This window comes from Cyanistes caeruleus, chromosome 10 (assembly GCF_971803275.1).
Source record: "Cyanistes caeruleus chromosome 10, bCyaCae1.hap1.1, whole genome shotgun sequence".
NCBI classification, from domain to species: Eukaryota; Metazoa; Chordata; class Aves; order Passeriformes; family Paridae; genus Cyanistes; species Cyanistes caeruleus.
The window spans coordinates 8,021,488-8,036,818 of record NC_141710.1 but is presented as its reverse complement, the minus strand read 5'-3'; the positions used below and the strand labels follow the sequence as shown (position 1 = coordinate 8,036,818).

The 15,331-nt window shown below is 38.5% G+C and overlaps 1 protein-coding gene across 1 annotated transcript in view; it reads left to right on the top strand.

Annotated features, from left to right (window-relative positions):
- The window catches only part of FARSB (phenylalanyl-tRNA synthetase subunit beta), a 37,096-nt gene that overhangs the window by 18,973 nt on the left and 2,792 nt on the right, over window positions 1-15,331 (top strand). Inside the window, exon 16 of the mRNA XM_086844299.1 lies at window positions 3,022-3,174. Within this exon, the coding sequence (XP_086700425.1) occupies window positions 3,022-3,174 (153 nt within the window). The remainder of the gene's footprint in view (window positions 1-3,021; window positions 3,175-15,331) is intronic.

Sequence of the window (15,331 nt, the reverse complement as noted above, 5' to 3'; positions counted from 1 at the left end):
GTGTGAGTGAGCCTAGCTCTTTTAAACACTTTAATGAGGTACCTTCTTACACAGAACTTGTGTTTACCAAGGTGAACTGAACATATTTCTCTTCAAACTTATCTGACAGCAAGTTTTGATGTATTAAATTAGCAAAATGTGTGGCAGTTATATTTAGTTATATTATTTATATATGTGTGTGTATGTATACATATATATTATATATAGGGGGTTTTTTTTAGTTATATTTAATGTAACTAAATGGAACCAAATCTGAACAAAAATGTTTTTTCTCAGGGCAGAAGGAAATGTACTGGATTTGAATATGTTGCACAGCATTTGTGTGGGTGATTTGTATCACTAGGTGATCACTTCTGTAGGATAGTTACACTAGTTTAGGCTGTAAATCAGCACCTTTACCACCAGGCCTGAGAGAATTCCCTTTCTCTCACCACAACAAAAGAAATTAATCCACTGGAAAATCACCTCTGACCAGTGATCTTGGAGAATCTGGCAAGCTTATGGTAGCACACATTTAGCACAATTTATATCATCTGTGAATACAGCCGCTGCCACCTTTTGAAGCATATTTCCAACTGTCTGGAAATGTTGGTTATCTGCAGAAAATAGTTTGGGAGGCTAAAAGACAAGTTTTCATGAGCAGGTGTCCCTTTTCAGATCACCAGGTCATTTTTCTGAGGCAGCTCTGATTTGGAAGGGAACCGTGTACAACGTTGCTTTATCTTCCTCTGCACTCTTGGCTCACAGATTCCTAAGCAGCTGCCCATCCTTTGGATTGTTTTTCAGCAGCATCCCCAGGAAGTGCTTTGAAGTCTCAAAAATATATACACACATATATATATATTTATGTATAATTTGGGTTGACATACTTGGCAAGCTCACTTGAAAAATAGAAATGTTTCATGGCATGACATGAGAGCTCTTAAATGACTTATAAAGAACTGAAGCATTTCTAACATCTGCCAGCTTTTGCCTACAATTCCCAATATCTTTTTCCTTCCTATCACTTGTAGTGAATAAACTTCCTCTGTTGTGATAGAACTCCATAAAGGAGTAAGTTTTATAACACTTGAAAAAAACAACATTTCCTTTATCAAAGATTCCTAAAATTGAAAACATGACGTGTAAAAAATGTGTATGTTTATTTCTGATGCTTTAATTAAGAACTCTGGTTTGAAGGCACCACTATCTTAATCATAATGAAATAAAAATTCAGATATCACAAAATCTGCTACTATAATGATTAATAAAAAAAAGGAAACCATTCTACTGAACATCTAGCCCAAAGAACATGCTGTCTTAGGGAAGGGAATACAATGTTTTTCTATTCTGTTTCTCAGTGTAACATGAAAATAAATTGTTGTCCATCTATGACTGCATTACTTGTTGGTATCTTAGTAGAGCTGGCAAACAGAGACACATGTGACACACAGAGCCACCAGAGTGCTCAGACCCAAAAACAGACTCTGCATTTATTTATATTTTCTCTGTAGCCTTTACTTTCCTGTGTTGCCATTTTAACTTCAGGATTGGATTCTCCAGCATTATTTAACACTGCTCATTATTATAATGACAGGAAAATAATGTTGAATGACAAATTGCAGACTTGCTGCCACAGTAAGTCCAGCTTTCAGTGACTGATGAGAGAACTTGCAGCTGTGGTACCAAGTAGCTGCCCTAGAAGTTTTGGATGACTTCTGTCTCAAAAAGGCTGAGCTTTCATCTTGGGTGTAGGCTCTGTTCCTGTGTTTTACTGTCTGTTTTAACCTGTGTATTTCTGGTCGCTTGATAAATGCTTTCCTGTTTAGTTCCTGGCAGATTTTTATATCACTAAATGTTTAGTTGGAGCAATAATTTCTCATGTGGTAGATATTAATGCTCTGACTAACTCCAGCTGAAAGCGCTTGTGAGGGCAGGACAGCTTCTGAGGGAGAAATGAATAAATCTGCCAGAGGGCTCCCCTGCTCTGTGGCCAGGAGTAGCTCAGGGACTTCCCAGCATAGATGTGATTCTAATAGTAAGAAGCAGTGGATTTATCACCTATGGACTCCATCTGCCTCCTCAGAGCTGTGTAAACTCCTGGTATCCACAAAATCCTGTGAAGAAGTTTCACTGCTTAACTCTTTTCTGCCTGAAAAACCCATTCCTTTTCTTGTTTCTTTGAGCTTGGTTCCTGTTGACTTGATGAAAATGCTGAAACCCACCATGAGTAAAGCCTCAAAAACCACACTAGTCCTAGACAGTGTGCATTGCAGTGGGGTAGCCACAAGGTACAACAACATGCTACTATATACTCATTGTGAAAATTTAAAAAAACAGGAACTTATTTTGCTGAAATCAATGTCAGAAAGGCATAAGGCAGGGGTTTGACTTAAGGAATTGTCCAAAGTGGGAGACACTTATGTTTCTGTCTTAGGAATGTGTGCAGTGTAGCACATTTTTCATAATCATTTGGTTGCAGGGATGTCCAAGATGATCCCAGAGAGCATCAGTTGTGACTTGGGAACCTCTATGAATTAAGATATTTTCACAGATCACCATGCTAACATTATTTCACTCATTTCAGGTTGTGGGCTGGTTGTTTTGTGCTGGTAGTTGTTCTACAGCTGAGTTCTATAAATATTTAGCTTTCCCACCAGCATCACAAGCTTCTCCATGCCTACTGGGTATTTGCATTTTGGCTTGCCTGTTTTAAATTTCTTCAACACTTAGCTTTATGCTTGGTACCTCTCACTGCATACAAGATATTTGTATATAACAACAGTCTTTCCTGCTCAAGGCCTAGAGTACTTTAAATCTTTCTTTACATTCCTGACTGTGAGAGTCCAGTGGGTTAAAGAAATTCCGTTGTTTCCTCAGGCTACATGACAGGTCTGTCAGAGAAGACATTTTACATACTTATTTCTCCTTTCAGCCACAAGTGCCTCATGGGGCAGTAAAAGAAGAGTGATGCAAAAGGCAAGATTAGTTAGAAGTGTGATAAAGTTTCCTGGGTAACATAATTGCTTCCTTCTTTTGCAGATGTAGGGGCGAGAAACTATAGACATTTATGTGCGATTTATTACAACAAAAGCCCAGGCTTTGAGATCATCCATGGTTTGCTGGACAGGGTCATGCAGGTCCTGGAAGTACCACCAAGTGAAGAGAATGGCTACACCATCAAGGCAGCTGAAGGTAAGGAAGAAAGAACTGTAGTGTACAGCAGAGGTTGTTCTGGAACTTAAATGTTCCCCTTCAATCTGAGGAGAGTTTTTGGTTGTTCTTAGGAACTAAGGATTAGTATCATTATATGTGCTGTCACACTTCAGCATGATGGAATGATAGTAAAAAGGCATTGTCTGCATTCACTGATTGTAAAATGGGGTTGCTGTCTTTCTGTGAGCTGTCCTGAGTAGCTTAATGTAGTCTGTGAGTTCACAGCTTTTAAGTGGAATTTATAATATTGCATATGCCCTGAGCTTCATGGACTGTGTGTAATGATTTACTCTGTTGATGGCAAGGGTACATAGGAATCACTGAACTGATGAATATGCCAGACACCCACTGTATTCTCCTTGGCTAAAAGAGCCTGGAAAAGGCAACTTCTTACACCTTATCTTTTGGTTTCTAGCTATATCTATAGCTTTTTTTTTTTTTTTAATAGGTACCTTTTATTTATACATTCATATGAAGATATATGCCTTATTTATCTTTCATTCAAAGAGCTGCTGTCTTTGAGACTGACCCTGCTGCTTAGATAGTTGTGTAACAGCCCTCTCCCTTTTCCATACAGGGTGAGCTGTACATGAATTAAAAATAACATCCTTAAGTACAGAATCTCCTCTGTGTATGTGCCTGTGCATGTAAGAGAGAAAGCAAGTAGGCTGACCTGATTCCTTCATTGCAAGAATACAGGTTGATGGAAGAGAGCAGCACCAGCAACTCATCTATTCTGCTACCTAAAATAACAGTTTAGAAAAAACAGACTAGAAAAGCATGGCCACAGGGATGGCAGCTCTGATTCTACTTACATGTCATGGTGTTCAGAGGTATGAGACACTTATTCAAAGTGACTCAGCTTGAAGAAGTGCTTCCATTCTGCACTGACTGGAACAGTGGCACTGACACAGGGTCCCTGGCAGCCTGACCTAACTCTCCTGTTCATAAAACTTTAATGAAAATTTGGTAGATGTCTCCCTGTTCTCTGTTTGCCAAGATGCCAAACAGAACACTTGAGCTAAATAGTCTCATGGCACTTCAGTGCACACTTATGTCAGATATGCTGATGGGTTTTTTCCCTGCTTTTTTTGAGAAAGTACTATTTTGCTCAGTATTATTTAGGCAGACTCTCAATGGGCTTGTTGGAATATTGTGAATAGGATTCCCAGGTTCACCAGAAGAATGTTTAATACAATTATACTTCTGGTTCTAATTCTATTAAGCACAGAACATGTAATAGCAAAGCCTCTTGTTTGGAAGGGAGGTTGTGGTAGTGGGGAGTTAGGAAGAGCCTCTGGGAGTTGGGTACTCAGCTGCCATTGAAATCAAGTTGAAATGTTCTGTTCCTATTCAAAATTCTTCTGTAGCTGGTTTTTGAATAGACATATCAAGAGTTTGCATTAGCACTGAAAAATATTTGCTAAGGTTTTATATTCTGTGTTGTAACATGACAGCTGATTTTAAGCAACTGGAAAAAGACCTCAAATATAATCCTAACACAGGGAAGAAGTTATTTCTAGTTATTAGTGCTGCTCAGTATTCCTGATTCTGTGAGATTTACAATGCTCACTCAAAATCCCCGCATTCTCAGGACATTACTCCACGACACGTTTAGTGCAGAGGGTGGATTATGCCTTGTCATGTGCAATATATTACAAGCAGTTTGTGGCTTTTGGTTATAGCAATAAAAAAAAAAAAAGCATCTACTACTTTCTGTTTCACCAGTGATTCAGAAATTCTCCTGGGATAGCACATGGATTCTCTGCAGTTGTCTTGACATTGGAATCTAACCTTGCTATCAATGCAGATGGCTGATAATCTGGTGCCATAGCAAATGCAGTGTTACTGCACCAACTTTGCTTGAGACCTTCACTGCAGAGATGGCTGGAAGTCAGAGTAACTTGGAGAATTTTGTTTTGCTTTTTTTAATGGTTGGTTTGCTTATTTGTTTGTTATTTTTGGTTTTTTAAAGTTGCTTCACAATTTGTCCATAAAGCATGTGTGAGAGAGATGCCAGCAGGTGATGGAGTAAGGTAACTGCTTGGTGAAACAAAGATACCCTGTAACATCTGAAAGAGACCTCTGGATATTGAAATAATTCATAAGAACAGTGCCAATTACTTCAGAGGTTTGAAATCAGGACATTACAAATGGCACAGATTTTTAGAGGCATCTGCACAAAGCTGTTTTATTGCCTGTGCCAAATGAAAAATTCATGCAGCAAGAAATGGGTTTGTCTTAGGGCTCTGATTTAGAGGGATTTAGAGGTATTGTCTCTGTCCATAATTTTTAACAAAGCTTGAGACCAGTAAACAACACACTGATTAAAATAACCGATTAAAATAGTTCCACTGATTATTGAAAAACAATACAAGGAATAAAATCCAGCTTTAAATGAGCGGTAGAGAATAGATAGAGATGTATTGGGCACATATTTGTAGATTATAATTATAATTCTCTGTGGAAAATGAAATGCCTGTGCTACAGTGCTGCTTGGTCCATATGTGCAAATGATGGTTATTTGAGCTCCTTCTGTTCTGCCAACACCTAAGTGCCCTGTGATCTGACCTTAAGGTCAGAGTGGTTTTGCCTCTCTAGCAACACCTGGGAAAAAGTACAGATGCTAGAAAATATGGGTGAAATTGTGATGTTCCCCTGGCCTTTGCACTATGCTTTGGTGTAATCTGAGCTAGGTAATAAATGAAGATAGAGCTGTTGAGAGCAGCCTTAAGGAAGAGAGGCTTTTGAATGACTGAATTTGAGGATTTTGACATACATTTGACACTCAATGCTTTCCACTTCCCTGAAAGTTACTAATACAACCTTTTTGTTTTCCTATTATCACTAAGCATACAAATTAAAGTTTTAAAGACAGAAGTCTGAAATGTTCCTCATTGCTTTAAAATGCCCAGAATTAACTTTGTGAGAGTGAATCCTACTGGCCTAGAAAAACACTTTTTTTTCTTTGCTTTATGGCACGTGCATCCATAATCAAATGTAGATGGAAAAGATACAATCACTCCTCAAACTTGTATGTGCTCCATAATAATTTTAAAAAAAGCATAAAACTTTTGAGACTAAACCATTCCATACCATTAATAAAATGTAAATATCAGTATGGAAGTGTATGATAAGAATGTAAACAATTTTTAAAATCTAAAAATAGAAGTGGAAAGATACAACAAATTTAGTTATATATTTTCAGGTAATTTCTTAAAATTACTTAATTTTTAGTTCTCTTTCATTGGTTTCAGTTCCCTTGAACTGAAAACTAGAGGCATCATTATTATTATTATATTGGAAGATATTCTTAATTTTGACTTTTATTCAAATAAATGAATGGGTGTTTTCTGCAATATTTTAGTAATTTTGTGCTTTTGCATGGCCATCCAGGATGACAATTTTCTTCCAGAAATCAGGACAAGAGTCACAGGAGGTGATGTTAATCATGGGGTTTGGGTCCATAGTAAAGCCTTACTTAGGCTGAAAAGAATAAAGAAGGGCTTAGGAGATCCTGACAGTGGATTATAAACCCAGTCTTCAAAGGAGTGGTGTGAACTGGAAGGTGTAATTATCTTCACTCCTAATGTAACATTTAAGAGTCCCTTGTTTAAGGAAGAAACCCCTGGTTTTGCAGTACCTTTCAGGAGTCTCCATCCTTTGCACATGGGATTTAACTGAGCACAAAGTGAAAAGGGAAGATAATATCCTTGTTTTATCAAAACAAAACAACTTGACAGGTTCACAGAAAATGTTACAGAGAATCTGTGCATTGCTACTGCTCCCCTGCCTGCCCCACTGTCCTCCATGACAAAATTGAAATGTATTCCATATTCAATCTCATGAAATCAAGCAACCCCTAAAAAGAATCAGCTTTTTATTTTTATTGTGACATGACCTTCCTTTTTCTACAGTATTGATTCTCAGGGATTTCAGCTAACTCTTGAATTTTATTAATTTATTTTTTTTTTAACTAAATGTTCATGCCATTCATTCTTTTAAGGTAATGATCAGCTTAGCAGAGCTGGGAAGTCAGCCTGTGTTCAGTGTGTGTACATAATAAATGCAGAGTAACTCTTGCTTCATTTAGTAACTGACAGTTGTCTTTCAAAACAAAAAAAACAACAAAAAAGACAAAACAGAAGAAGTTGCACTCCCTTCTTTTTACTGCCCTTATTTAATTAAATGAAAGGTGTGGTAAAGTGGAGAAAATTTTAATTCCACAGTAAATCATAGTAATAGCTTTCCATTTAGTAAGGTTCAGCTGTGAAATTAGAGGTGTAATAGTTATCTCCATAACTAAGAACATCAATAAACATTGGCTTTTATAGTAATAATTACACAATAAACAACTTTAAAAGAAGATTTAGACCGTGAACCTCAATTCACGAGACAAGAGGATGGAAACCTGGGACTAATTCCAAGTCAGAGGTATGGAATTGAACTGCAGCATCTATCTCTAGTGATCAGCTTAAATTGGGAGACTGAACTATATGCAGATGTGTAGTGCTCATATTGAGCTTGGCATTATTAATACCTGCCTTATTTTAAGAAATTGTAGCTTGATTGCTCTTAAGGGCAATCCTGGCCTTTCAGCTGCTTGTCTTGGCAGCCATTGGTCACAAATGTCAATAATTGTCTATTTACTCATAGATAACTAAAGGAAATGTGCCAATTTTACCAGGTCTCCAAATATCATTTCGGACATACTGGAAGGTATCATAATTCTTAGCCCACTTAACTGACATTTTTATAGGTGCCATTGCATAGTCTGTCAAATGACAAGTTTGGTAGGTAATGAAAACATCCATTTTTAATAAAACACATCAGCTGGTAATTCACTGTATTCCACTCCTGTTAGTTTCACTTTTGCCAGTCCCCCATAATTTTTTTTTGTCACCAAGGATCAACTTAGGTCATCCACCTTGGAGTGCTGGCACCATATTAACTTTTTTGTAGTACTGCTGAATTCCCAGTTTTGTAACTCCAACAGGAGCAGGCAGGGTATTTGCTCTGAGAATTGCACCACAATTCTGATGCCTGAGACTCCTGATGTTTTAGAAACATCTTAATCCTGGTAGATGTAACCAGACATAGTCTTCATTTTCTCAGTGCACTGGACAACACCTTACTCTACTCAACAATACCTCCCCCCCACCCCAGATGAAAAGAAATATTTATTAAAAACTTAGTACACTTCTGTCTCTTTAGCCAGTCTTGTTAGTAAATGGAAGTACTCTACCTACAATTTGTTTCCAGTATTGCTAAGTCTTTTTAAAATGCTGTCTTTCCTGCAGCCAGTAGTTAATCTTTCCTAATTTTTTTAGTTCCTTGATGAATTTCAGCCACAATTATTAATCACATATTCCGAAGTGCAAATTATTTCTCTCATTTTTGTCTCTAAGGAACTTTCTGATTTTTGACCACATTCACTTCAGCACTAAATATGGATGGGGTTTTGGTCAAAAACATTCCTCTTTTTTTATTGTGAAACTGATAGTACTTATTTATCAAATAAATTGTTCTTAAAGATCTTCCACTCCTGTTTCTGTTTAGTCCCCTCCCTACCTCCCAGAAACCTTAGTGAATTAATAGTGAGAGGTAAGAACAGGTTTTTTTTTTTTTCAAACCTGACCAATTTTAGTACATCTAGAAGTATTACCCTAATTCTGCAAGATGTTTCAGAAGTGCCAGCATTGATCATTAAAATGGCTTAACTATAAATTATTTTGCAAACTTGGATGATTGTCACTAGCTTTTGTTGCTTTTCCAATGTCGGCCACTGCTTTGAGATCTAATTAATTTCTCATCCTTTATTCTTGAACAGATTTTTCTTTAGCATCAAGGGAACTTAGTTACATGAAGAATGACAGTTCTAACAACTCAAAAGTGCATTAAATTATCTATTAAAGTGGGTGTGGCTGTTCACTTAATGTCCCTTTAATTGTCTCTTATATCAGGTCTCTCTTTTCTTTCTGTAATAGGTCTTCAGATTTATAGGAACTAAATCCTCATAAATTTGTGCCAAGCTTATTTCTGTTCTATCAAGTATCTTCCCACTCTGGGATTAATGCCTCAAATTTGATTTTAACTGCATTAATACCCAAGGAGGTACCCAGGAAAGCTATGAAGTTGCCTATTTTATTGATGTAGCCAAAATGGGAGTCTACAATATTTGGAGTACCTCCAGATCAACCTGGTTTATCAAAATTTGGCAGCACACTGGCACTGGACACCTCAGAGGTGTCCTGCTGTTGGAAGTGATGCAGGTAGGCCAAGCAGCCTACCTGCATCAATTTGGGGCAAAACACAGAGTTTGATTTTAGAAATAGGTCTCATTTCATTAGCTTTGTGTTACACTGTTGATTTTTTAATATGAAAAATAGGCTCTCAGAAGTGAGTTTGAGAAGGGCTTTTTGCATTCCTGTGGTATTTCAGCTCTTCTCTGAAACTTCTTGAATGTTCCTTCTTGATACTCTTCAAGTATCAGCCCTTATCCCCAGAAAGGTGTGTGAGTTAAAGTACATTATTTTAGCACAGCATGGGATAATAAAAGGTTGTTTGACAGGCTTAGACTTCTTTGTCTGTTAAACTTTCATCACCAAATTATGTTTGACACACTTTTTTTCCCCATATATGAAATAAAAGAAATTCAATTAGAGAACAAAGAAAGTATTAGTTTCTCAAATCCAGAAGATTATTTTAGAAGAGAAACTACTTTTAATTGACTCATTTAGAAGTATGTGTCCTGTAGTGGGAGGGAAAAAAAAAAAATCTGTGGCAACACTGTGAGGAAAGGTGTCAAGTCAATTTGAAAAGAGACACAAGCTATCTTCTACTGTCAAGCTGTCTTCTAGTGCCTCTTTTTGCAAGTATTAACTATTAAAGATTACAGTATTTTTCTTCTCATTTCATTTTATTCTGACAAGTTAGGCATGCTCCAGGAACTAGTAGCATTTCTCCTGATGGTTAAGGGCTTTCATTTTCTATCAGTTTTTGCCAACCAGAACCATCTAAATCACTGGCATTTGTGTTCCTTGAGCTCAAGATGTCAGTGTCTTCTCCCTGACAACTCTTTGCTCTTCTGCTCTTCCTGTACTGGAGAGGCCTCCTCAGAGTTTAATTCCTTTGGTTTTGCCCCCCAAAGGCAACTATCTGTTTTAATCACACATCATAACAAGTCTTAACAGAAAGAAATCTTCCTTGCATCAAGAATTTTAAATGTCTGGCACAGCTTTGCGTTGTATAATTACAGATTTAGGTAATTTCCAACTTTTTATATTTTTAAATAGAAAATTATTTCTTAATCATCGACCACATTTTCAATATTGCTGAGCCTTCTTTATAAAAGAAATTAATCATCCAAGGCAATAGCAGAAATAGCAGCAATAGCACAGCTCCTTTCTCAGGGTGCCAGGGCAGTTCTGGCTCCTCTGAAGAAAGGCTGCATTTGCCCATCCCCACAGCTCCATCCTTCAATTCCATTCTCAGCTGCTCAGCCTGCTGTGGCTGGAGGCAAACTGAGCGTGCATCTCCTTTCATTTTCACTACCATACTGATATTAATGCCACCATAAAACGTGAGCATGTCAGTTTTATACTTTATAGTTTAGCACTTCTCCAGTCCGGTGCAATTTTTCAACTTGCTTATGAAAGCAGAGGGATGGTGCTTCAAATTTAATCTTACTTTTATTTTTCTTTTTATTTCTGCAATAACATTTTAATTTGCAAGATATTGGCTCAAATGTTTAGATCAGTGTGAATGCAGGCTCCAAAGGTACCTGTTGCCCATGGTGGAGGAACTGACTTTATCTTTCCTTGTGGTGCATGTGTTAGAAAAGAGCAGCTACACAGAGAAATACTGAGCTCACACTCAGCTCAGGCATTTCTGTTCTTGATGGAGCCACTGTGTGCTTCAGCCACGAGGCACTGCTTTGCAACATAAGCCTTAGTTGCTAAAACTAAATGATGAACAGTTCCAGTGACTGCTGAGATTCATTGTTTAATGATATATTATTCCATGCCAGATTGTCGAGTCGTTTTCTGAAAGGCATGAAATGGGGGGAGCTGTGAAAGCAGAACATCAGGTGGCTCTTGGTTATCTCAGTCAAGTCACTGGGAGAGGAGGGCAGCTTGGTCTAGGACATGAGTGATTAAACAACATGCAAACCAAATGTGACACACTGAAGTTGACCTGCAGACTGGCTTAGTGCTGGTTCTTGTTATTCTCTAGTGCCTGTGTGAAAGCAGAGCCTAACAAGCTAAAACCTGCTGCCTGGCTGTGCACACACAGACTATGTTATACCCCCTGCCAGAAAGCATATGGTTTATTGTTTCTTAGTTTCTGACAGATTCTGTTGTTTGCAAGGATGAATCATTCCTTTAGATATCCAAAGAGTGATAAAAACACTCATGGAACACAAATAAATTAAGTTTTTAATATTCAAATCTCTATGTTTTCTAACTCAAGTGAAATAACAAGACCTTTTTTTTTTAAAAAAAAATGTGAGCTTTATTTGGGATTAGGAATTCCTTAGTTTTGTAGACAAAATAGCTGTGACATAATATCAGCTTAGGTTTGTGACTTTTAGACAAAGTATAACATTTCAGATAAATCTGGATAAATCAGATAAACCAGCCTAACAGCAAAGATTAGCTGTGTAATGGTAACTCTGCAAAGTAACTAAACTCCAGTGGAGAGTTGCTTTTTCTCACAACTGCCCCACAAAGGCAAATTTTTGATGATTATACACAAATACTGATTTCTACAGAAATACATGGAATTTGATATATTTCTTTCTAGATTTCCTACTTTTTTTTTTTCCCCTGCATGCAGTATTTAATAAGAGAACCCCAGCACTAAGAGAAATGCTGTACCCAGATCAGTGACCCAAAATATCAGCATTCCTTAGCCTCAGCATCCACCCAATATTACCTTCCATTAGGAAAGGCAGGAACACAGTGATGTTACCCAGATAATTTTTAAGTGTCTGAGGCTGCTGTAATCCTGAGGATAACTGGTGAATGAAGAGGTGCCTCAAACCTACTGCATTCTTGAACCACTTTCTGACATCCAGCAACATCAAACAACCTCTGTTAAAGCTCCTGGGACACTCCACAGCAAGAATGAAAAATCCAGCTTATAGGGTTGTATATGCAGGTTCTTATGAGATTGAGGAGTTAGTTTTCCTCACACCCTCTCTGAAATACAAATTGATAGAAACTCAGCCATTGACTTGTAATAGGAGAAGATGATTTACTGACTGACCACTGCAAATCTATGGATGATTCTGCATGTTCCCAGACTTATTGTCTGCACAAGGACTCATTATTCAACTCTATTTTTGGATATCCAGTGTAGCAGTCCAGGTAAATAATTGATTGTCACTTTACCCTATTCTGCTATGCCCTGTATGAGGAGGCTTTTGGAAAAACAGAGGAAGAGATCAGAATGAAGGATGTCCTTTAGACAAGGACATAGTCATTCACATCACACAGATAGTGATTCTGTGATTTTTGTCAAGTGTTAATTATTTTCTTGTGAGGGGTAATTAAGGCACATGCCTTAAATTTAATTGTACTCATTTGAATTTCCTGGTGTGTCACTACAGTTAGGTGTGATCTGGGGAAATGGCAGTCATTCTGGCACAGCTTTAGCTTGATTTAGACAAATAAAGAGTCTATAGTTGACAAATCTCCCACTGATCCCAAAGTATGGTTTTTCTGGGCTTGAGAATATAAGGGAGAAGAACTGCTGACAATGTGCAACTTATGAGAACAATTGGTCTCTAAGTATGTTCCAGAAATCATGCAAGCTTTGAGATGTCTGTGATTTTAGGAACTAGCTGAAGGTAAATCATTCCATGACAAGATCTGATTTTGAGGTTGCTGTTGGTTTGCATAAGGTTCTGGGACCCCTTCTGTGCTGTGTATACGGGCAGAAAGAGGGGGCTGCCTTTTAACACACTGCCTGGGCTGATGGTGCCCCCTGACTCTGCATTTGATTTGCATTTTCTGCCAAAAGAAGGAATTGGTCAGAAGTGGGAAGAACTTGATCCTAAAACCAACATCTAACCTCACAAAACCAAATTCCATGCAGTGTAGCACAGGCAAAATACTTCCCCAGGTGATTTGGGATGAGGTAGTGAAAGGGCAGCTGGAGTCACTAAAGGGAGGAGAATTAAGATGAAAGGCTACTGAGGCCAGATAAGCTCTGCTCCGTTACCTTCTTAAGCTTCAGCTTCCAGTCTTCCTTCAAATTACAGGACCAAACAAGTGGGTTTGAAGGCTTAGTGCAACTGCAGACCTATAATACAGTTTTAATCTATTTCTTTTTGAAAGGAAGAGAGAGTAAGGTAGAGAAAAGAAACTGTGCAAGGTGTTTGACAACAAAGAGTGCAGGGAACTTGGAGCTCTTTGAGGGTCAATTAGCCAGAAAATGTGCTAAAGACTACATGCTCTGTTGGATTATTGGCCAAAGAATTACCCCAAAGCAATCAAAGTGGCCCTGTTGCCTGAATACAGAAAGGCAATTACGGATTTTGAGGACATGCTACAGAAGCTTTAATTAAAGGTATTACTTCTACATCACTGAACATTAGAAATTAAATTCTTACTTGCAGCCACGAGAAGTAGCTTTTGTCTTTCCCTTGCGTGTAGTGTGTCAGCATAAGACAGGGCTGGCTTTGGCATCCCTTCTTTAGCAACGCGTATACGATTTCACCCCACCCCTTCTCCTAACTACCACTTACACACCTGACATATTAAGAGGTGGATTTCCACTGCTAGACCTTCAGGCTTTCTCTGGCACTGTCTGGGTCTTTATCAGCAAGGACAATACAATCTCTGACTAGATTTTCAAGGTGAAGTTTATTTGTGTGCAGAGCAGAAAGGATTTACTGTCAAGAGGGATAAATCTGTTATCCTTAAAACAGAAGGTACAGTAAGCTACAATGTTTAGATCAATTTTGACTCTCAGTGTAGTTGAGGGTACAACCAACCAGTTTGACCTACAAGAGCAGCCTTTCAGGATAATTACACTGGCAGCAATCACAATCCCTTCCTAACACACCTGAGTGAGGCCTCCAGGGGTGCTTTTGTGCCTCCCTGACTAGGGACAGTTTCTTGGGGAAGACCATGCTCTTCACAACCATGCTATTCTTGGATGATACTGCATAGACAGGCAGGACAAACTATGGTGAGCTCCAGGTCACAGCTGCCAATGATTCTGGAAAGACTCCTTTTGGCATCAAGGCTTTACTGGAGCTTAAGAATGCTGGGCTTCAGTTTCTGTTGTCACAAACAAGGTGACGCTGTGTGCACTTTGCTGATTTCCCATGTGTGCAAGTAGCTTCAGCACATCTTTCATACAGCCTTGACTCTCACTCTGAAGCTTTTACTTTACTTCAAGAGTTGAAGTCACATAACACTGCCCAGTAAATAACACAAGATTTGCTAGAAATCCTAACCACCATTGCTGTTTACTTGATAATACCAGAAACACACAAATTAGGATAAAAAGAGTCCTTACCTTTGTTCCCTGATTATTTTGGTTACTGTCCTGGTTTGCTGCCCTGCTCCATGGGTTTCTCAGGTCCTCCTGCAGCCTGTCTCTTACCCCAGCACAGCAGGTTCCTCTAGTTCAGGTCTCCTTTTATGCTTGTGGTTGGTCCCTCATCAAAGCTCTCCCCCAGCTGCAAATGCTTGGGTTTTTTTTCCCCCCTTCCTGCTCAGGCTTTTCATGTTTCTTCTGAGGTTTGTTTTTTTTGACTTCTTTGCTTCCCTTTCAGTGTCTGAATTTTTTAACCTGGAATTTACGTTTGCTCCAAATTCTGGTTCCATGGCAGAGGCACATGGAGTAACACCACCTGGTCCAATGCATGAGCCAACCTCCTTCCCTTACCACCTGTGTGGTCAAAGGAAGAGTCACTGAGATGAGGAAGGCTTTAGATCCCCCCTATGGGATGCAGTCTGCAGGCCCTTTTGGCAGGCAAGAATATACTTTGAAGCATTCTGTAGTGCAGCCAATTACTGTAATAATAGTTCCATTATTAACCAGAGTTCATAAACTCTCTGTAAACCTGTTTCTCAGCTCATGTTTCTTTGGTGCAAGAGCCATGTGTTGGCTGGACAGA